This window comes from Hemiscyllium ocellatum, chromosome 39, assembly GCF_020745735.1.
Source record: "Hemiscyllium ocellatum isolate sHemOce1 chromosome 39, sHemOce1.pat.X.cur, whole genome shotgun sequence".
NCBI classification, from domain to species: Eukaryota; Metazoa; Chordata; class Chondrichthyes; order Orectolobiformes; family Hemiscylliidae; genus Hemiscyllium; species Hemiscyllium ocellatum.
Window position 1 is genome coordinate 6,794,642 of NC_083439.1, and position 24,178 is coordinate 6,818,819.

Consider the following 24,178-nt stretch of genomic DNA (forward strand, 5'->3'; position numbering starts at 1 on the left):
TACTCGGGTCAGGGATGTCAACATACCATCCGGGAGTCCCGTTTTCAGCCCCAAAACAGAACAGAACCACAGAACACAATAGAATCCCCTATGATTATGGCCCTATGAGTCTTTTACCCGCCCTCCTGAACAGCAGTGCCTGTCATGGTGCTATGATCTTGGCAATTGCTGCCCCATCTCCCCCAACAGTATCCAAAACAGTATACCCGTTTTGGAGGGAGATGACCGCAGGGGACACCTGCACTGCCTTCCTACTCTTTTATTTTTCTGTCCCTTGGTCACCCATTCACTGACTCCCTCAACAAGTCTAATCTGCGGCGTGACCAGTTCAGTCTATGTGCTATCCACGACCACCTCAGCATCGCAGATGATCCACAGTGAGTCCATCTGTAGCTCCAGAGCCGTCATGTGGTCAAACAAGAGCTGCAGCTGAACACACTTCTTGCAAGTGTAAGAGTCAGGAACGTCAGCTACGTCAAGCAAGTTTCTGTCTTCAAGGGCCGAATTTTAGTCTTAGCCTTTTTTTTATTTTCACATACATAAGAGAGCTTTTACTATCCTCCTTTATATTTTTGGCCAGTTTGCCTTCGTACCTCAATTTTTCTCCACATATTGCCTTTTTAGTTATCCTCTGTTGCTCTTTAAATGTTTCCCAGTCCTCCGGCTTCCCGCTCATCTTTGCTATGTTATATGTCTTCTCTTTGATCTTTATACAGTCCTTAACTTGCCTCGTCAGCCACAGCCGCCCCTGCATCCCCTTAGGATCTTTCTTCTTCTTGGGAATGAACTGATCCTGCACCTTCTGCATAATATCCAGAAATACCTGCCACTGTTGTTCTACGTGTTAAAATGCTTTATAACCTCCTGGTTTTGGAATCTGCCCCAAATGGAAATATCCTATTTATCTCTGTTGTATTTGAATTCTTTCATAATTTTACAGGCCACTCCTCTATAACTGCTTTGCTCCAGTCAATTTAGTCTTTCCTTTCGGTCATTAACCAACCTCACTTGTATTGATAAACTGAGTTTAGATGGTTGGGTGAAGATCAGGCAACATGATTACAAACTATAAAACCACAAGTGGTTATATCTCAGAACAAAGATAGTAATGCACAGACAATCTGCCGTGTGGACTGGGTTGATGCCGACTACCCTTATATGGGGTTGAAGAATGGAGCAGGAAAGAAATGAAGAAATAATGTGCAGAAATAATTTGTAAAGTCCCTTATCATGACCCTCTGGTTACCCATATTTATTTTCAAGAGCACTCGCTGAAGTTGGGTTGGTAACTGTATTAACCAGGGTACACATAACAAAGTTCTACAAATAATGCAAGGAGCAGATGAAATAGGAGCAGAATGGGGCAATCTGCCCTTTTGGGGTCTGCTTTTCCAACCACTTGCCTCAATCCCACCTTCCAGCACAATCCCCATATCCCCTAATTCTCTTAGTGCCGTAAGTTTAGCAATGCTTATTTTGAATGTAATTTCGAATGCCATTTAATTAATAATCGCCTGCTTTTGTAAATAGCTTCAATTGACCTTAAACATTTACTTGAAGAGACAGCCCTTCAAATTGGTGGGGCGGTACTTTAAGTACTCGCCTCGGTATTGCACCAGTCTCAATACCATGACTCAGGTTTTGAAGTAGGGTCTTAAACCAAAATATTATGACTGAGATGAGGATTTGCCAAACTTACACCCACATGTCACTGGAACGCCCTAGTAGAGACTGGAACGAACATGACTTTAGAGACGTTGAGGTGTTGGCCTCAGATATAAAGAAGATAGAGTCCTTTCTATTGTTTGTGTATTTTTTTTCACAGTTTTGCCTCCTGTTCTTGTGCCAAGGCACACCGAGGTGCCCTCTGAATTCCCACCCTTGGATGACTACACACATTCCATCCCAGAGAACACAAACTTCCCAGCAGGTATCGAACCACAGAGCAACTATATACCAGGTACTAAATGGTGCTTAACAAAATATTTCTGGTAAATTATTTTTTCCTGTTATTTGCGACATTAGAAATGGAAATTATTCCTTTGGCAGAAAAAAATATAAATACAGAGGAAAATAATTGGCTCAGTTTTGGAGCAGAATATGAAGAACTTTACCTTTTTAGCTTGTTATCAGATTGCAACACATTACAGTACGTGAAGCAGCGGCTGTGCACTTGCATGGGATATTTGATATTGCCTACAGTTTGTGAATGTTTTTAAAATCTCTCTCTGTGATAAATTGATAAAAGGAACACAGCTGTTGTGGTGCACTACAGCTTTTGGTGAGTCTTTTAAACTTAGTGTTAAAAGAGGTGCAGCATTTCTTTCAAGACTGGGGCTGGTGTTCTAATCTAAGGTATGACTGCAAAGAAAATGGGGTCATCACTCACCGTTATCTCAACTTTTGATGTGTAAGCCTGAAAATCTACAGAAAAGATGCTTATTTATTCTATGCTGAGAGTTTTCAAGTTCTGTATTTTCTGATATGGTGAATGATATTTTTCTTAGACCAAGCTCCACTGTCCAGAGGTGCTTGTAAATACACATCACAGGGAGCCTTAATTTTGATTCTCTCCATACTGCAAGAAGCTGCCTAATATTTTTCACCACTGTCCATTTTTAACTGTAATGTGTGTTGTATTTGTAAGTTGGTGATTGCATGAAAATCCAGACTAACTGGGAGTTAAGTATACCAAGCTACTGTCATAATAGCTAACTGTGGTAGCCATTCAATGTCTAAGGTTCCGGGTTCAGTTCCTGACCTATGCAGAGTTGTCTGGTCCTAGAAGTGGCTTAATCTCTACAATTGAGCTGAGAGAACCGAAATAGTTGAGGTTTACTGTTCCTGATTACGATCCAGCGACACTGAGATAATTGCTACATGAGAAATGGCTGGGCTGTGACCAGTCACCATGGAGCCCACCAATAGTCAATATCTATGGAAGGGGCAAAGGAGTTGCAAATGGCCAACTTACTTGTTGGTCAGAATGAATCAACAAGTAACAAATTAGATCTATGACAGCTATTGCACAACCTGGACTGAGTACTGAGCCAACATTTAAAGATTATAATTCTATGTGAACAAGGCATCAAAGGAGCACTGTGTTCCAATATATCCTCCTCACTCCTTTTCCTCACCAGTTAACAATGTCTGATGTCTACATTACCTCACTGAGGAGTGACTTCTTGACAATTTTTCTTCCTACTTGTTGAATTTACAACTTTCCCCTCAACCTCTCTTCACTTGAGAACCTAAATTGATGATTCATGCATCAGATTTGCCCTGATACAGGATTTCCACTCAAAAACTCACATATATGTCTCTTATTTTTTGTTGTTACTTCAAATTATCAGCATTTCCATCTTTTATATCAAGTTCAGGGTTCTGTTCAGTAACAGCAAATAACACTTGAAAGTAATCATGAGCATGCAGTTGATGGTTACTGTACAAAATGTAAGTGGGTGGCAGAAGTCTTCGTAATACTGTGTACAAAGCAGTGTATTCTTTCCACGTCTGATTATGTTTTTAGCTTACATAAGATGCTGGCAACTGGTCTCTAAGATGAAAAATAGACACGCAAATCCAGAGGATGTCCAGGGCTTGAGAAGTGCTTGATCATGATGAACACCTTGCTTGAACTAATGCATTGAGCTAAAAATTGGCTTAAGCATGACGCACAAAGCAGATCGTATTTCAGTCTGAATGTGAATAATTTAAACAAATTCATTGTATATAAACATGGAATATAAAACCCAATTTATTAAATGCATCATCAGTAAACCAACTTTGACAGTGGTAAAGTAACCATTTCAGGATGTCACATGTCTAAATATAATAGGGTCACGATGAACTTTGGAATTGTCAGGTGCAGTATGATGATGCTGGAGCTTCTGATAAAAGAGCAGAAACTATTGAAGTGGATAGTGTTGTAGAAGAGAGAGACTGAAGGGTTCAAGTACATAACTTTTTGAAATTTCCATCACAGGTAGACAGGGTTGTCAAAAATGTGTTTAGCACGCTCAGACCTTTTGAGTATAGGAACTGGGACATCCTGTTGAGCCTGTATAGGACATTGGTGAGGCCTCTTCTGGGGTACTGCATGCAGTTTTCTGGTTGCCCTGTTATAGGAAGGATATTATTAAAGTGTGGCAGGTTCAGAAAGATTTACCAGTGTGTTAACCAGGAATGGAGAGGTTGAATTATAAAAATAGGGTAGGTAGATTGGGACTTCTCTCACTGGAGTGCAGAAGGTCATGTGCTAACCTGATAGAGGTTTATAGAATCATGAGGTGAATAGCAAAGGTCTTTTTGTTAAGGTGGGGGAATTCAAAACTAAAGGAGCATATGTTTAAGGTGAGAGGAGAAAGATTTAAAAAGGACATGAGGGGCAATGTTTTTTTACACAGTGGTTGGTGTGTGGAATGAACTGCCAGAGGAAATGGTGGATGCAGGTGCAGTTGCTACATTTAAAAGACATTTGGATAAGTTCATGAATAGAAAAGATTGAGGGATATGGGTCAAACACAGGCAGGTGGGATTAGTTTACTTTGGGAATATGGTCAGCATGGACTAATTGGACTGAAGGGTCTATTTCTGTGCTGTATGACTCTATAACTGAAACTTGTTGAAATAAGATCTCGCCCAATCTTGATGTTCAAAGTGTGGATCTGTGTGTTTGTTCAAGCGTTTAAAATGCTACTTCCTTTTCTCTTGATCAGAGACACCACCTCCAGGTTACATAAGTGAGGATGGAGAAACTAGTGACCATCAGATGAATCATAGCATGGATACAGGTAATGTGTGACAAGGCAGTCGGACGTCAACTCTGAGACTCAAATTAAGAAGAGAGTTGTGGGTGTGTACTGACCAATTCAAATCAAGTATTCTAACTGCTGACTTTGTAGTCATAATTCACGTGTGGTTGGAATTGGAGGAAATATGAGCTTGTGGTTTAACACTGTTTCTCCCTCTGAAATCAGATTTTTACCTAAAACATTGGGCTCCTTGCATTGGCAGGGTTGAGGGAAAATTATTTTACATCTATGGGCGGCACTGTGGCACAGCAGTTAGCACTGCTGCCTCACAACGCCAGAGACCCGGGTTCAATTCCCGCCTCAGGCGACTGACTGTGTGGAGTTTGCAAATTCTCCCCGTGTCTGCGTGGGTTTCTTCCCACAGTCCAAAAATATGCTGGTTAGGTGAATTGGCCATGCTAAATTGCCCGTAGTGTTAGGTGCAGGGGTAAATGTCGGGGAATGGGTCTGGGTGGGTGCAGGTTGATGTGGACCTGTTGGGCCGAAAGGCCTGTTTCCACACTGTAAGTAATCTAATCTAATCTTGTTTTTCTCATGTGCAGTGTCAAAATGCCTGAAGGCTCCTCTCTTTCTCTCCGCCCCCCCCCCCCCCCCCGCCCACTTTCTTTCCTCTTTCTTCTCGCGCTCTCTCTCTCTTCTTTCCATCCCTCATACCCACTTGTCAGTGGTTAGGCAACGTCTCCATCCTTCATTGCCTTCCATGCCACTGATTGTTCCTTCTGGATCTCGACTTCCTACTAAATCCAGGGCTTTGTTCCTTCTCTGTTTTCATTGTTGTATGTGTCCTGTTTCTTGCACACCATGGTATGTTCAGATCACTGCACGCCCATCCAGCCCACAGGGAACATTACTGCAGGACAGTTATGCAGGTTTGACCCTAGAGGGCATTGGTTGTTAATGTGGAGACCGTTCTATGCTACTTCACTAAGATTGACCACGTGGGAGGATGCTGCAGCTTTGTCCAGAATTGAGGCTGCCAAAGCCCAATTGTCATATTGTAATGGAAGGGGAATACTGACTAACCTACCCTCCACCCCAGCTCAATAATGGACCCTCACTAGTCATGAAATTGGAGTGAGGGGATGCTAGCTGATTTCAAATCTCGACCAGTGTATTAAGATTGATATATTTTGTGACCAGGACTGTGATATGTTGTAATATTGTTGACCATCAATCCAGAGGGCCAGGCTCATTCTCGCAAAGAAACACATTCAAATTCTACTGTACCATACCATGTGGAATTTAAATTTAATTTAATTAAATAGTCTGGCAATGAAAGCTGATCTCTGGAACTGGGATTGTGAAATTGTTGATTGTTATAATTACCCATCTGGGTCACTACTTTTCTTTAGGGAAGGATATCTCCTGCCTTATCATGTGAAGCTTGCATGTGACTCCAGACCCATAGTGATGTGGTTGACTCTTCATTGCTGTCTGAGATGGCTGAGCAAGCTTCTTCGTCCAGCAGCAAATAGAAATGGGCCACCAATGTTGGCTTGCCAGGGATAACCACAACCCATTAAAGAATAAAGTATGATGATCATATCCTTTTTCTAAAAAGGTTTTAAGATCAGCAAATACATGGAAATGACACACAACCCACTCCTTAGTTGCTAGTGGTTATTTCCTCAATTGAGTGATGATTCATAATTGAATGGAACTAGTTTATTTTATTGCAGAGGGTAATGAGTGTAGGCGGTCAATCAATATTGAAGAAAGTGGGAGTGAGGATGATTCTAGAGGAAAGTGATAGCCAGAGGACTGAGGTGGTGACTAAGATAGCAGGCAAAAGCAATAATGTTAATCAATCCCTGGAATATGAAAATACTGTTTGTATATTACATACATTGAATCACTGGCATTATTTTCAATTTCAAACTTAAATATGTAAATATGAAATAATAGACAATAAAGCCAATCACTCTTATAGATTGCCTTTCCAAAGACAGAAAGATTGCATTTCCAATACTTTAAATCAACTGAAACAATATTTTTAGGCAATCAGTTGCCCGCTAGCATTGATCTTTACTGTTGCTATGTCTCCCTTTAGGTTCTGCAGCTGATTTATCTCCAAACCCTTTGTCGCCCACGCACAGTAACTTGGGTAAGTTCTCCTGTCGCTGAATCGGCCTCGGGCTCGTCAATCCAACACGTGATGATTAAAGGATTAAGTTTTCCTGGTCTGACGTGATAGATGTAGTGAAAATATTTGTATGGGTGGGGAAATCCAAAAATGCATAGCTGCTCACAATCCAATCAGGCGAACTTACTTTACAAAGAGACTGAAAAGAATGTGGACCTCACTACCATAGAATGTTGGTTAGGTGAAAAACATTGATGAATTTAAGAGAAAGTTGAAAGAAGAAATGAGTAGGACGATATAATGATTTGGTGAGATGAAGAGTGAAAGAAAGTTCATGTGAAGCATCATCGGCACAGATCATTTGGGCTAAATGCTTGTTTGTGTGCCCTAGACAGTGTCACACTGAGATGAGATCTGAAGGACAGCTTTTGGTCTTTGTCCTCCTGGACTGATGCAGATATTGCTTTGCAGAACAAAGAGAAAACACTTAGCTCTTCAATCTACTATTGATTTTCTCCACAAGTTGAACAGAGAGGTGGCTTATGAGGAATGCAGCCTTAATGAATTTACCCTGTAGTGTGAATTCATCTATCTTTCACATTCCCAGCTACCTACCCCCCAGGCCCATTCCCCCCAATTTATCTCTCAGCCCCCTTGGCCCTCAAGCCTCATTCCTGACGAAGGGCTTATACCCAAAACGCCGATTCTCCTGTTCCTTGGATGCTGCCTGATCTGCTGTGCTTTTCCAGCATCTGCAGTCCACACTTTCTTCAAAGGAAGTGTGTGTTTAATTTAGTAAAACTCTGCAGTGTCAAATCCAGTTCTGTTGCCAAAGGTATTATATTTCTTTCAACTTCACTATCTTGGTACTAACATTTTTTTCCATTTTTGTTCCTTCCTCCTTTGAAGTCTAAACCCATTGATCATATCTTGCACAAGTCCCATTGACTCATCACTTCTTTGCTTTCTGACCTACACTTGATCCCAACCTGGCAACACCTTGTATTAAGATTCTCACCTTTCAGGCCATGGATTGCCCCTCCTTTTTTTCTGAGATAATGCTCTGAAACCTCTGCACTTCTCCGGTTAAGACTTCTTATGGAATCCCAATTTTCTTTTTTCCATCATTGGTGGCCTTGCCTTTAACTGCTTAACCCTGAGCTATGACACAGTTAGTAGTTCTCTCACTTTGAGATAGAATATTGTGTACAACTTCAACTTCAAATACTGAGAGCATCAGTCTGAATTATGTTCTCCAGTGCAATAATGTGGGAGTGTACGCTGTCTGAGGTGCTGTCTTTTGGATGAGATATTTAAACGAAACTCCCTCCACCCACTCAGTTGAAGCTTAAATATTCAGCAGCTCTACTTAAAGACGAGTAGGAGTGATCTTTAAAAATGTATCCCTCAGTCGACACCTCAAGCCTCCGTTAGGATCTAGAAGGAACTTTCTCTGTACAAATTTGATCACGTTGCTCAAATTACATTTCCGAAAACACATCAGAATCTCTACAACTTTTTCTTCTGCCTGTGGTTTTGAAAAGTGACATGGAAATACAAGTCAGTCTTTATTTCTTCTATCTTTCTAATTGTGCAACACAAACACTGTCTTGTCTGACATTGCCCAGCCTAACAGAGACTGAAATTGGAAGCTGTGGCCTTGGCACCAACTTGTAGTGCATTTCATTTGCTCATATCAGGATGAGTTGACAGGGTATGCCTGAGAGTTGGTATTTTTCAAGTGACCAGAAAATCGAGAGAGGTTGGAAGTTCACGTCCGGGTCACAGAGTTTACTTTGGCAGCTGGCCTACAGTTTAAGCTTTGTTTGCCTGTCATGACTCAATGCTGCTACAGTGCATCGTCCCACGGTGAACAAGAGACCGTTGTTTGATGTTGAACAGCAGCGGCTGAAGGGAGACGTTTCAAGGCAGCCCTGTATTTTACCAACCGCTGCTGGGCAGGGCATGTTGTCTGAAAACTGCTGCTTCCAGCAATGTAAATGCACCAAGTCTGTTTAATTGACATTTGAGTTAAAGATCTAATGCATGTTGACATGGTGAAATTCGTATTTCATACTCCACAATGTCATCAAAGAGCAGTGTGTAGCTTGGAGGTTCCTCGATTGTGTTGCTGTTCCACTAACTTTACAGATGAGCATGAACTCCAGCTTGATTGTTGGACTTTATTGAGTTGGTTGCTATCTATGGACTTGGCATTGCTTATGCTGATCCAGCCCGGAAAGTACATGTCTGTAGATGTTTGGTAACATGCTCTATTGTTGCTCTCTGCTTGCAAACATTCACTGTCTTTGTGTTGCACTTGGAGAAGAGCCGCTTGAATTGGATGATTCCCTAGTGAAAATGTGTTGCTGGTTAAAGCACAGCAGGTTAGGCAGCATCCAAGGAACAGGAAATTCGACGTTTCGGGCATAATCCCTTCATCAGGAATGAGGAGAGTGTGCCAGGCAGGCTAAGATAAAATTCTTTCCTTACTCCTGATGAAGGGCTTATGCCCGAAACGTCGAATTTCCTGTTCCTTGGATGCTGCCTAACCTGCTGTGCTTTAACCAGCAACACATTTTCAGCTGTAATCTCCAGCATCTGCAGACCTCATTTTTTACCCCCTGATTCCCTAGTGAGACTGATGGACATTGTCAAACCCGTGGTACACCCTACCTGACAACACTGTGGTGTTTTGACATCACTCAGACTACAGCTGTTCAAGAAGGTGTCTTGGCGCCCTCAATGAGGGGTGGACAATCAATGCTGGCTTTATTTTGATTAATTCTGTGTGTCTCACTGGCTAGGCCAACATTTATTGCCCATTCATAATTGCCCTGAAAAAGGTGGGTGTTCAGCAAATGGTTAGAGAGGGAGTTCCGGCATCTTGACCAAGTGACAGTGAGGAGCGTTGATAGAGTTCCAATCAGGGGACTGTGTGACTTGAAGGGGACCTTTTCAGGTGGTGATGTTTCCATATGTCTGCTGCCCTGGTGTCTGTAGGTGGTTGAGGTGACAGGTTTGGAATGTACTGTCATAAGAACCTTGGTGAATTGCTGCCATAGTGCATCAGTGGTGAAGGAAATCAATGTTAAAGAGGTCAATCTAGTGGACAGCTTTGTCATGGATGGTGGCAAACTTGTAGTGTTGCTGGAGCTGCAGTCATCTGGGTAAGTGGGGAGTAGTCCACTACATTCCTGACTTGTGCCTTGTAAAAAGGTTTTTAGGAGTTCAGAAGTGACTGACCAATCTCTGACCTGCCTTTGTAGCCACCATATTTTAAATGCTGGTTCGGTTCAGTTTCTGGTCAATGATAACCCCCAGGAAGTTGATAATGGGGGGGTTCAACAGTAGTTATGCCATTGAATATCAAGGGGAGATGGTTGGATTCTCCCTCACGGAGGGTGATTATTATTTGGTATCTCTGTGTAGTATTTGTCACAAATGTATTTTTGTAGGTTTTCTTTTTTGTTGGATTTTTGTCTCTTCCAGGAGATTACCAAATTTTGGGTGTAGTGAAGACTGAGATTTTACAGAAATCTGGTAACTATGCCAAATAGGTTGTGTGGATTAGAGGATCTTTACCTGTCTTTGACTGCACTCGAATCAACTGAACTGGTTGGATGAGCATAGAATCCAATATTCGAAGATCTTAGCTTTCCACTTCGATGCCCAAATACTGGAGAGAGAATAGAGGTTAGGGATGATATTGTTCTCATTTCCATGACCTAAGGGTTTGAGGAACAGATGAAACAGTTACGGTCTAACTTTGGGCTGAGCAGGAATGGAATTGATCTGATATAATAGCTTTATAGCATATGGGGTACTCTTCGTACTCTGGGTCTCCCAAGAGCAGGTATAGCAACTTGAAACAATCTGTGTTCACTGGGGATTCTGGAGATGGTGACTAGCTCTTGCTGTAGTGAGTAGAAATATTGCAATTGCGTGACATGTGAGATGGGCAGCCAGCGAATCAGAGAGGGGGGGGCAGTGTGGGGCAAAGCAGGGTAACCTGAACTCCACTTGGAACTAAATGTCTGACTTTTTGGAGCTAGCTGTCAGGCAAGTTTTTAGAGTTGTAAGCTACCATGGAAAATGCCATTTCCCCATGTGCCTTGTGGGATGGAGATGCTAAATGTTCAGATATTTAATGAACCTTCATCATTTGCAGCAAACCACAAACCGTTTTAAGGTGCAGAATCCTAGCCTTCTCACCAACCTGAACTGATCTGAGATTGTTTGTGAGGAGACGGCCTGAGGATCAGAAATTTTAAAAGTATTTCAAAATTGTTCAGATGTATTAGAAATACCATTTGCAGCTTGGGTGTTCTCCTGAGACCCTGTCACTCAGTCCCCATTAGCTGTTACTCCTGATCAATAATATGTCATGCTGAACGTGTTTTGTATTTGTGATTGTTATTTAAATTAGATTCAAGCACATCCCTTGTTATCCAGCTGTCAACACATTGATATAGTTCCGTTTGAAATAGACTACCACTCTCTTTTGTTGAATTCTGTTTCCTATTTGGACCTCCTTATTCCTGCTGTCCTTCCATCTCAGGCTTGCTCCAAACTCACAAGCCTTTGCTGTGGAGCTGAGTGACCATGAGGTCACTCAGGCAGTTGTACTGCTGGTCCCAGTGGAGATAAGAGGGAGATGGTAGAACAGTGGTAATGTTACTAACCCAGTAATCCTCCAGAGTGCCATTTAAATACTATCATGGCAGCTGGGTGAATTTAAAATATATTGAATTTGTTAATCTGGAATAAACTGCTAGTTTCCTCAATCATGAGTTGTAAAAACCCATCTGCTTCTCTGTCCTTCTTCAGGGGAGGAAATCTGCTGTACTTAGTAGCTCTGCTCTACATGTGATTCCAGTCCCACAGCCCTGTTAGATGGTCCAGCACTTCACTCAGCTATATCAAATCACTGCAAGTGAAAAGAGCAATGAGGGGTACCAATGTACCCATGTACCTAACTGCAGTGGTTCAAGAAGACAGCTTACCACCAACGTCTTAAAGGCAATGAGGAATGGGCTATAAATGCATGACCTTACCAATGATGCTTGTGCTGAAAATGGGTTGCTGGTTAAAGCACAGCAGGTTAGGCAGCATCCAAGGAATAGGAAATTCGACATTTCGGGCATAAGCCCTTCATCAGGAATCATAAGAACAATGATGCTTGTGTCCTATTATAACCTGGTTGTATTGAGGAACTCCTGATCAGTATCCTGAGGCTGTCACTGGGATGTAGTTACAGGATTGAGTATGGCCCTTGAAGCTCGCTATCCATCTAAAGAATGGCTGCTCTGGGATAGTATGGAGTGGAGAGGCAGGTTGAGAACACAAAATAGAATGCATGTGTGTGCTAAAACTGAGTGCAGTATATGTTTAAAATGTAAACAGGAAATGTGGTAATGAAATGTGATGACTCAGTAAGCTAGGCAGAAATACTACATTTCCTGTTCGTAACTTGCAACTACAATTCTTCCTTACCATTTATAGCTTGTACTGCAACACTGCAGTGTGTCATAGCTAGAGAGTTGGTGTTATATCATTGAATCCCTACAGTGTGGAAGCAGGCCATTTGGCCCATTGAGTCCACACTGACCCTCCGAAGAGCATCCCACCCAAACCTGCTCCTCCCTGTACTCTATGCCTGTAGTCCTGCATATCCCATGGCTAATCCACCTAGCCTACACATCCCTGGATGGGGCAATTTAGCATTGCCAATCCATCTAACCTGCACATTTTTGGACTGTGGGAGGAAACCGGAGCACCCAGAGGAAACCCACGCAAAGGTGGGGAGAACATGCAAACGCAACACAGCTGCTAGTGGTGAAATCAAACCTGCGTCCCTGGTGCTGTAAAACAGCAGTGCTAACCACTGAGCCGCCATGCCAACTTCAGAAACAATGTTAAAAATCACACAACACTAGGTTATAGTCCAACAGGATTATTTCGAAGCACTAGCTTTCAGAGCGCTGCTCCTTCACCCACAATCACCTGATGAAGAAGCAGTGCTCTGAAAGCTAGTGCCTCCAAATAAACCTGTTGGACTATAACCTGGCGTTGTGATTTTTAACTTTGCCCATTCCAGTCCAACACCGGCATCTCCAATTCAGTAACAACATACCTCAAATTTTCTTTATTCAGAAATTGGTGACTCTGTGTGATGGGGTTAAAATATCAGCTGGGTTTACTGCTTTTGAATGCTGTCGGACAACATATTTGTTGACATTGGGTGAGTGTGTGCAAACAAGTGTGTGATTGTGAGAGTGTGAATGTGCTCCAGACTCTTGTGTTTGCTACCCCTACCTTCGCTACTGCCAAGCTCAGTCCCTTGTCCTAATGGGCAAAAAGTTGTCTTTTTAAAATTTTCTCTCATTGATATGGGCTTCATTGATGCTGTGCCAGTGTTTAATACCCCTCCTTAATTGCCCTTGCGAAAGTGGTGGTGAGCTGCAATAGTGCATTTGGTGTAGAAGCAGCCACAATGCTGTTAGGAAGGTAGTTCATCTTCAAGATATTGTTGGCCTGCCCACCTGTACGTCAGTGAGAATTTGTGCTTTTTGAAGAGGCGATATGGAGGGAGAGCTTGTAGAAAGGCATCCATTGTTCTGGAGTTAAGAGCTTTTACCTTTAAATGGGAATCACCTGTTCTGCTAGGAAGTTGTTCTGCAACGGAGAACAGCTGTTTCATTGAATTGTGGTGTCTGTGTGTATGAGGGAGATGGAGAGGTGTCTGAGAGAGCAAGATTGAGAGGTGTGAGAGTGAGAAATGTGGAGAGGTGCATGTCTATAGGAGAAAGTGAGGACTGCAGAGCTGAAAATGTGTTGCTAAAAAAGCGCAGCAGGTCAGGCAGCATCTAAGGAGCAGGAGAATAAACGTTTCGGGCATGAGTCCGAAAGAAGAGCTCCTGAAGAAGGGCTCATGCCCGAAACATCGATTCTCCTGCTCCTTGGATGCTGTCTGACGTGCACTTTTCCAGCAACACATTTTCAGGCGCATGTCTATAGGAGGGTGTCTGTGTGGGTGTATAACTGGGTGTAAAAGAGTGAGTGAGGTGTGTCGGATGGTGTGCAAGAGAATTTAGTGCAAGATGTGTAAGTGAGGAAGAGTTCCGTGTGTGTGTGTGTGTGTGTGTGTAGCTGGGTGGTTGGGGTGTGGAATGAGGTAGCAAATGGATATTTTAAGTGTTAAATGTCCCATGGAGACACTTTTGAAGATGAACAGGAGAATTCTCCAATGCCATGGACAATATTTAACCCCAGACTAGCTTAATTAAACAGGTGAATTTGTGAATTATTTCATTGTTTGCGGGATCTTGCTACACTCAAGCTGACCACTCTGCTTCTAGCACCTTCTATGTTTTCAATGGAGCAGATGGTCCTGAGGAGAGTTAAAGGGAGTGTCCATTGGGATTGTTCACTACGATCAGTAAGGAACAGTCGTAAATTTAAAGTGATCGTGAAATGTTATTAAAGGAGTGATTGAGGGGGGATAAAAAAGTCTTCAAAGAGTTGTGCAAATGTATAACTTTCTTCCATTAATCAATGCCCACTCCTGAGAAGGGAAATTTGTTGACTGCACTAAATAGGAATAGTATTAAGTAGAAGGGAGAATGGAATTGGTCTGGATAACTTGTGGATTTAAAGTCTGTACTGCAGACTGGATGGGATGAATGGTCTATTTCAAAATAATCGGATAGTGATACTTTGAGATCTTGTGCTATTTGTGTACCAGCTTCCTGATGTTGAAAGTGAGTGATAGTGAGAATCGTAGTGCAATCGATGGTGCCATCAAGACATTTGGTAGAGATACAACAAATGGGCTTGGAAGGAGAAAGCTAGCAAGTGTAGCCTCTCATTGTACAATCCTTTATTTTGTTCTTCTCTCTTGCAGACCTGCAGCCAGTCACCTACTGTGAGCCAGCTTTCTGGTGCTCCATCGCTTACTATGAACTGAACCAGCGAGTGGGAGAAACTTTCCACGCTTCACAGCCTTCTCTTACTGTCGACGGTTTTACTGATCCATCAAACTCTGAACGCTTCTGCTTAGGGCTGCTGTCGAATGTGAACAGGAATGCAGCTGTGGAGCTGACAAGAAGGCACATTGGTAATACATCATACCGCTATTGTGATTCCTCTTCCTCATACACCTTAGAATGATGTCCTCGAAACTCGACACCTAGATGTTGCACATTGACAATGCCTCATTCTAGCATACCCTTGACCAACCATCACTCCCATCTACTTACATCAATTTGTGCTCATCCCAAAGCTCTGCTGTCTGTATTCTGACTCAAATCCCAATGGCCCATTACCCTCTGAGCTTAATGACCTGTATTAGCTTTTGCACCAGCACCACTGGGATTTAAAAATTCTCAACCTGTTGTTTAATTCAACTCTGCGACGTCACACATTTTATCTCCGTAACTGCCTCCATCCTACAGCCTTCCTGAGATTACTGCACTCCTCAAGTTCTGACCTCTGAACATTCCTGATTGCTTTTCTTGCCACCGATAGTGGCTGTGCCTTGAACATTAAGCTCTGCAATTCCCTCCCTAAACATCTTCACCCCTCTATCTTTCATTCCTTCCTTTAAGTCTTCCCGTAAAACCCACATCTTTAATCAGACTTTTGATCACCTGTCCTGATATCCCTTTGTACAACTCAGTGTCAGATTTCGTCTGATTACACCCCTGCAAGGGGCACAGCCACCAACAGTGGATGATTAAAATCGGTCACTCACAGGAGACCAGAACTGGAAGAGCATAAGGATTTCAAAGGTCCATAGAGCTGGAACAGATATAGGTCAAAAAACAGTCAGTCACCATTGGGATCATGGTAGAAGACGTTATGCATTCTCCATGGAATGTTTTGCTAGATTGTAGTTGTATGAATGTGGGTTGTACTTGTAACACACTCTTATGTGTTGCCTTGGAAATGCTATAGGGTGGATTCACACTTCACTTTGTGGTTTCAGCTTTGCACCAGTACTGTTCTGAGACTATAAATTGTTATCAAAGCCTGACTTTGATTCCATGACTCATCAGAATGAGGTTCTTCGTTTGAAGAATCTTGTTCCTCTGCTCCATGCTAAAGTAAGGCAGTGCCTCTGGCCATACTCGTGATCATTGTAATTGGAGCAAAAGGAGATCACCTCCCATGGATTGTTCCTGCTTTGCATCATATTCGTCACCATATTCTGCCAACATTTATGTGGTTAGCGCTAGTTAAACAAGACGTAACCTGCTGAAATGATCATTCTTACAATGAAAGACAGAAGGATGTTGAGAAACTTGAAAGGGTTCAGAAAAGATTTACAAGGCTGTTGCCAGGTTAGAGGATTTGACCTTGTAGGGAGAGGTTGAATATACTGGGGCTGTTTCCTGACTAGGCATTAGTGGCTGAGGGGTGAACTTATAAAATCATGAGGGGTGTGAATAGGATAAATGGCCATGGTCTTTTCCCTGGGATGGGGAGTCCAGAACAAGAGAGCATAGATTTAGGGTGAGAGGGGAAAAATTTAAAAGAGAGCTAAGGGGCAACATTTCCAAACAGAGGGTATTATGTGTATGGAAATGAGCTATCAGAGGAAGTGTTGGAGGCTGGTACAATTACAACGTTTAAAAGGCTTCTGGATTGGTATATGAATAGGAAGGGTTTAGAGGGATATGGGCCAAGTGCTAGCGAATGGGACTATATTAGGTTAGGATATCTGGTCGGCATGGACGAGTTGAACTGAAGGGTCTGTTTCTGTGCTGTGTATCTGTGACTTGATGACCTATAATGTAGAGATGGATCTAGTGGGTTCCACTCTAAGAGCTCAGTGGGTAAATGCATGGCACAGTCCCAAGTTTAATTGTCAGTTTGTTTTGAGTAACCAGAGATTTTCATTCAAAAGGCTCGCTAGAATGAACCCATCATATTACCACTTTAAGATCTGAAAGCCAATACAATCAACCAACATTCCTGTTCCTGAAGGATTTGCATAATGTGATCAACAGAAACCTAAATGTTGTGTTAGTTGAGGCTGCAGTCAGCTGTGATGAATTCAATTGTTAGCAGTCTGACACTTGCTATCCAGAGCCGTACCCAAAAACAATGACCTATTGGCTGAGGTGGTAGGGTGCCAGAATACATGGGTATATCTCCCTGCAAGAGCCAGGTAGGTGGGTGGAAAAGGCTAAGAGCACAAACAGTATTGCAGATTCCATTTTTGTCTGTAAGGATTGCTGCCACTATTCTATATCTCCCAGTATGATAGCAACTGGAATATCATTGAGATTTTCAAAGAAATGGAAGCCATTCTCTGACTAACAGTGAGATGTAGAAAATATCGGTGCGTAATGTTTGCCCACTGTTTGCTGACCTACTTTGGCTACTGGTTAAGCCATCTCTCCATTTTAAAATGTCTTTCTCCTCCAGCACAGCTGCCCTTCTGAGATATCTGTGCACCTCCCAGTTCTGGCTTCTGTGTATAGTGATATCGTCGGTTGCTGTGCCTTCAGCTGTTTAACTTCCATGTTGTATAATTCCAACCCCTTACCCCCAAAAATCTGATCTCTTCGCCCTCTGTTCTCTTTGAGATACTTTTGAACTTGATAATGCTTCTGTGAAGAGCCTTGGGGTATTTGACTACATTTAAAGGCAGTGTTTATGATTGTGATGTTGTTGATTCTGTACTGTTGTTTGTTGTGGCCGAACAAGCCACTCAGCTGAACCAAGTGGCTTTGTGGTTCAACAGGGTGGCCCACCACTATATCTTCAAGGCAACTAATGATGGGCAATAAATGTCAGCCTGGGCAGCAATGTCCACATATGCCCAAAATGAAAATAAATTTTCTCAGTCAATATTTGAACAAGGACAGTGAGTTTTCTGGACTCCTCACCAACATTCTTCATTAACCAACATCTCCACAAACAGACTGGCTCGCTATTTAATATGTAAATGCAAGCTCAGTTTTTCTGTTTGTCGCCTTGTTAAAGTCAACTGCAGGAACCAACTTTTAAACATGGGATTGTTTCACTAAGTTCCATTAAGGGAAGAGACCTTTGCTCTGGCCAGCATTTATAGAACATAGAATAAAGAGTATTCGTCGTGATTTTTTAAAAAAAATCTTGTAATTTTACGAGTGCTGAGTGGAGACAACCTGGGAGGAAGCATTTTGTAGTATGCAGAATTTCTCCTGAAGACGGGCAGAAAATTCTTCATAATCTTTCCTATTTTATAATGTTGCAAAGCACAAAGTTATGCTTTTGTACAATTAATAAATGCAAAGTACTGAGAAACTCAGCAGGTCTGGCAGCATCTGTGGAGAGAGAAACTGAGTTAATGTTTCTAGTCCATCAGCACTCTGAAGAGTTGTACTGAAGTCAAAACATTACCTGTTTCTTTTTCCATTGATGCTGCCAGACTTGCTCACTTTCTCCAACATTTAACTTTTATTTCACATTTCCAGCATCTGTAGTATTTAATTTCAATTTGTTGTACCGGTTAATTGACTAAACTTTCCTATTAAACACACATTCACCAGCGCTGATCAATTAGTAATTATCAGAATTTGAATTCTGTAGCTGAAACTTCATGAGGCCAAGGCATAAAGTTGATTATTAAAAGTGACAAGTTATACCTATCTCGAACTTGGGGAATGGCCAGGTGGTACTTAATACTTCTGTTCCTCAACTTTTCCTATTACTGCAAATTTTTCACTTTGCAGTTCATCTGATTATGGGATACACTAGCATTTTCTGCAGTAGCTGTGGAGTTGTAGCATCCCAACATTTGTTGTAATAGCAAGAGCCATCCATTAAATCAACATGCTCAAACGTCGGTCAGTTTCTCTGCTTGCAATTTTTACATGCAGTACAGGTATATGTATGTAACATACATTAGCATGGTCCATTCACATGAAAATGACTGGGTTGTCATCTGATGCGTCAGGTTGTGGTCTGATGAACTCACAAATATAGGAGAGATTCTGACTCCAACGTAGAGATTTTGACCCCATTTCAAGTGTATATTTAAGGTATTGACTGTGGGGCAGAGAGAATTTACCTACCTTAGAACAAGATAACATGTACGCTCCAACTTAGGACATTCCAGCAGTTCAAGGCCTGCATTGTGGCACATTAAAGACTTAATTTTTATTTTAAAAATTGCAGGCAATATAAAGTGTTTTTATTTCTTATCTCATTTTGATTCCTTTCTGGTGCTTTCCAAATGCTTGATGATTATAGTTTTTTCAAGCTTGAGTTTGCGAACAGAGCCATACGGTTTGCAGTCGGGTTCTTTAAGGACACACTGCTTCACCTGGATGAAAAAGACCGTGTGTTTTGTCTTTGTTTTTTGACTGCTGATGGTTATGTATCCTGTCCGTTTCAGGCAGGGGAGTCAGGCTATACTACATTGGGGGAGAGGTCTTTGCTGAATGCCTGAGTGACAGCGCCATCTTTGTCCAGAGTCCGAATTGCAACCAACGTTACGGGTGGCACCCTGCAACTGTTTGCAAGATCCCGCCAGGTAACACGATGGAATGGCTTTCATATGGTGCTGCCTGTTAAACAAGAAAACAAACTTTTGGGTGTAAGCTGGGGAAAGGAGCACTTTCTATTAGTTGTATTTCCTCGTCATCTATTCATCTCTGCTTGCTTAGTAACATGATCTGACAAGTTCATGTAGCCCTCACTGAGCCTTGCTGATTAAGGCAGCCATACATTTGGCTGTGGAACTGTTTGTTGTGCCACAAGAGCTGCCTGTTCTTTGTCAAACGCCTGTGACGTTAAATCACCTGGAAAGCATAACCAGGGTCAACCACCCTGAGTATCAAGAGGGAATAATTATTGCAAGTGTAATTCAAAGACACAAATTACCCCCTAATTTGTGATGAGATTGGATTCACAACATTCTGTACACTTTGTGGTTTCTGGTGCACTCAGTAATGGATCTGTTGCAAACTACTGATCAGACACGGTCGCTCAGTGTGCTGCCTCTCAGTGCTAGGGACCCAGGTTCAATTCCTGCCTCGGGCGACTGTCTGTGTGGAGTTTGCACATTCTCCCCGTGTCTGCATGGGTTTCCTCCAGGTGCTCTGGTTTCCTCCCACAGTCCAAAGATGTGCAGGTTAGGTGAATTGGCTGTGCTAAGTTGTCCATAGTGTTAGGTGCATTAGTCAGAGGGAAATGGGTCTGGATGGGTTATTCTTCGGAGGGTCGGTGTGGACTTGTTGGGCCGAAGAGCCTGTTTCCACACTGTAGGGGAATCTAACAGACATTAAATTTAAAGACAGATGGTTTAACAATTTATGCCATTGAGTAACAGATTCCCAGCAGACTGGATTCAGATGATTTTTGAGTAGAATAATGGTTCCCTAAGAGTAAACTATGGCTGGAATTTAATCAAGGGATTTGTTTGGTGCCTTACAGGAATAACAGTCACCCAGGACTGAGCTATGAGTTGGCACTTAATCAAAAGGTTTAGAAGGTTTGAATGGGTAAACACAAGTACTTGGCAGGGAGGTACGTGCGAGAGTCAGGGTGGTGGGGATTGGAATTTTGTGGGAGGGAAATGGCAGTTTTTTGGCAAGTGATGTGCATGCTGATCTGCAGTGGGTTTGCTCTCTCCCTTGACAGGATGCAACCTCAAGATCTTTAATAACCAGGAGTTTGCAGCCTTGCTAGCTCAGTCAGTCAACCAGGGCTTTGAAGCAGTGTACCAGCTGACCAGGATGTGCACGATCCGAATGAGCTTTGTCAAAGGCTGGGGAGCAGAATACAGGTATCGTTTACAATTTTCAATGCCCGATGTATCTTAGCCTTTTTATAACAGTGGGCTTTGGCAATGGAGGGAGTTGGTGCTTCAGGTGCTAATGGTTATGTGATTAGGTTTGTACATCTTGCAGCTCAAGGAGTCTCAGTGCTTGTTGAAGAAAACAGTTGGGGTGTTTACACCCCAATTCCATTTGGGGGATGGCTGACTGCTTGGAGATTTTTTAGAAAAGGCTGTATTTATAATTGTCAAAGTGTGGTGCTGGAAAAGCACAGCCAGTCAGGCAGCATCAGAGGAGCAGGACAACACTTTGAGCATAAACTCCTCATCAGGAATGAGGGGGTGGCCCAAGGGGGCTGAGAGATAAATGGTGGGTTGGGGGTTGGGGGGCGGTGGACAGGGACCAGGGATGGTAGTCTGGGGAAAGGTAGCTGGAAGTGGGATAGGTAGATGAAGGTGGGGTTGCCACCGGAAAAAGTTCAAAAACTGCAGCCACAACCCCCAAACCCCAACCTCTGTCCAAGGCCCCAAAGACCCCTTCCACATCCAACAGAGATTTACCTGTATTTCCAAACACATCATCTACTGCGTCTGTTATTCCCAAATTGGTCTTCTCTACATTGGAGAGACACGATACCAACTTGCGGAATGTTTCAGAGAACATCTCTGGGACACACGCACTAAACAACCCCACCGCCCTGTTGCCAAACACTTTAGCTTCTCCTCCTACTTCATCAAGGACATGCAAGTCCTGGGCCTCCCTCCACTGCCAAACTCTAGCCACCTGACGGCTGGAGGAAGAACACCTCATCTTCTGCCTTGGGGCCCTCCAACCCCATGGGATCAATGTCAATTTCACCAGTTTTTTCATTTCCCTCCTCTCCTCCTCCTCCCCCCCCCCCCCCCCCCCCCACCCTATCCCAGATGCAATCTTTCAGATTGGCACCACACTCTTGACCTGTCCTACCCTGTCCATGTTCCTTCCCACCTCTTCTCTCCACCCTCCTCTCGGACTTATCACCTTCACCCCCACTTTATCTACCTCTTGCATTCCCAGCTACCTTGTTGCCTCCCAGCCCCACCCCCCTCCCATTTTATCTCTCAGGCACATTGGGCCACCCCTCATTCCTGATGTAGAGCTCATCCTCAATGTCTACTCTCCTGCTGCGCTCTTCTAGCGCCACACTTTTCAACTCTGATCTCCAGCATCTACAGTCCTCACTTTCTCTGTCTTTATATTGTACCCATTATTGTGGTAGGGGTGGCCTTCACAGCTTGCATCTTTAACCTACGTGGTGGTTTCCTGAGGATGGAATAGATTACTGAATGGTTGAATGTATGCTACCAGGGCAGGTTTCACAGTGGAAATCCCCAAATAAACCGACACCTTTGCTACCACTAGCAGATAGGATCCAAATATTTATCTTTTCAAAAAAAAAGTAGCAGTAACACACAATAATTTTGTCATGCGACCAAAACCACTCAATCGACACAACACTGTGCAGTAATGGAGCCTAAACAATTGGCAGCCATGGTTCAAATTACCCAGGCCCATAAGCTGTTGAATTCTCATGTAATTCTTTCCATCTCTCTCACTCCCCCACCCCACCACTTCTTTAAAATGTACAAAATTTTAATCATCAGTTGATATCTCCTTGAATGACTGTGTCAAAAGTTGTTTGATAATCACTCCTGTGATATGCATTGAGATGTAATGCATTTACAGTGCCTTTATTGTAGGAAGTTATTGCTAAAATAAATAGCCCAGAATATTGACCTAAAGGAACAGATGGACTTGAAGCTGTATGTGCACAAATGTGACACCATCCTGTCAGCGCACCCCGATTGGAGGATGTTAATTTCATCAGCATTTTAAAAAATTCATGCCAGTCTTTTGAGGAAAGGGGGAACCGCTTCTGCTAAATTAAACTGTAATTTTGCACAGTAATGTCTCCAAATTAGCGCAGTAATTCAAGATATATATTTTCTTTTGCACATTCATGTTTAGCAGACAGGAGGGACAGCAACAGCTCTGATTTGCCTCTGATTAGCAACTCCCACCCACCCTCCAAATCACCAGATGTTTAGAGACTTTGCTGATTCTCCCCACATTCAAATAACAGCCAAACTCGAGAGCGTTGGCTCCCATCCAGTTAGATAATCACAACCAGATGCTAAATGTATACACACACACAAACACACGCACTCTGTTAGGACTGAGAAGTTAGGAAGGGGTGTTGTGGTGGCAAATAAAAAAAATCCATTAATTTTTTGTGTCTTGTATGTAAATTCATCATTAACTGTGAGGAGGTTTGCCCCAGTTTTCTGCTTTGTCCTTTCTCTGTTCCATGTTAACCCAAATTGATCTTTCTAGTTACGTTTTTTAAAAGTCTAATTTGGACGTTCAGTGGAAGTCACCTCTGTGCAAGACGGTAATTTAAAATCTAATATTGAAGCATTTTCTTTAAAAACAAAATAATGAATTTCCCTAGCAATATTTGCACGGGTGACTCAGTGGTTGGCACTGCTGCCTCAGCACCAGGAACCTAGGTTCAATTCCAGGTTCGGGTGACTGTGTGGAGTTTGCACGTTTTCCCCATATCTACATGGATTTCCTCTGGGTACTTTGGTTTCCTCCCATAGTCCGAAGATGTGCAGGTTACGTGGATTGGCCATGCTGAATTGCACTTACTGTAAGGCTTGGGAAACGCAGGATATACAGGAACAGAATAGAGCAATAGGTCTGGATGGGATGCTCTTCTGAGGGTCAGTGTGGACTCGATAGACCAAATAGCCTACGTCCACACTGTAGGGATTCAGTGATTCTATGTTGTTGCTTTGCCCACATCTCAGATCACTTTTCCGGTCTCCAAATCTCTCGTTCTCTGGAACCATTGTCCTAATTTGTTTTTCAGCCTCCCATTTCCTTGCTACTTTGAAATGCTGCTGTCAAAACTCTGGAGTGGAACTTCATTTTCTCCCCACTATGTGTTAATTTTTCTCACTCGCTACCTTTGAATGTGCCTGGAGCTATCTCTCCCTATGTGAGAAACAGTGCAGCAATGCACGTTGCTACTAGTGCTGCTACCTTAGATGACCTTCTGAGTAAAAGACAATTTGATTTAGTTTGTGATTGCTCTGTAAAAGCTAGAACGCTTCAGCTCAGATTTCATGCTGAGTTAACTGATCACGGACACACATGTTGGGAGGCATTACAGCGGGCCTAGGGCAAGTGATAGTAAAGCTGGCTCTGACGTCTGATGCTGGTTCCAACATTGGACAAGGCCACACCATTTTGCCAGTTTGTATTCAGTGTTTTGCCTTGTGCAAATGGGCTGACTACTTCTCAAAGAAATGAGTATGTGACATGTGTGGGTCATAACTCAATAAATTGAGTCAGACCAGGTCTGGAAAATAAGGTGGTTGCACTATCAAGGAATGGTAGGATGTGTATTGTTGTATGTAGCACTGTCACATAAATAGAACACTGGATCTCTCAACACTTTC

General features: G+C 42.7%; 1 protein-coding gene across 2 annotated transcripts in view; it reads left to right on the forward strand.

The window, feature by feature from the left end:
* smad3b (SMAD family member 3b) overlaps positions 1-24,178 on the forward strand; it is a 107,981-nt gene that overhangs the window by 75,921 nt on the left and 7,882 nt on the right. For both annotated transcript variants that reach the window (XM_060853043.1, XM_060853044.1), the window contains 6 exons: positions 1,826-1,960; positions 4,719-4,793; positions 6,865-6,918; positions 14,804-15,016; positions 19,289-19,426; positions 20,536-20,680. In XM_060853043.1, coding sequence (XP_060709026.1) covers positions 1,826-1,960; positions 4,719-4,793; positions 6,865-6,918; positions 14,804-15,016; positions 19,289-19,426; positions 20,536-20,680 — 760 coding nt within the window. The remainder of the gene's footprint in view (positions 1-1,825; positions 1,961-4,718; positions 4,794-6,864; positions 6,919-14,803; positions 15,017-19,288; positions 19,427-20,535; positions 20,681-24,178) is intronic.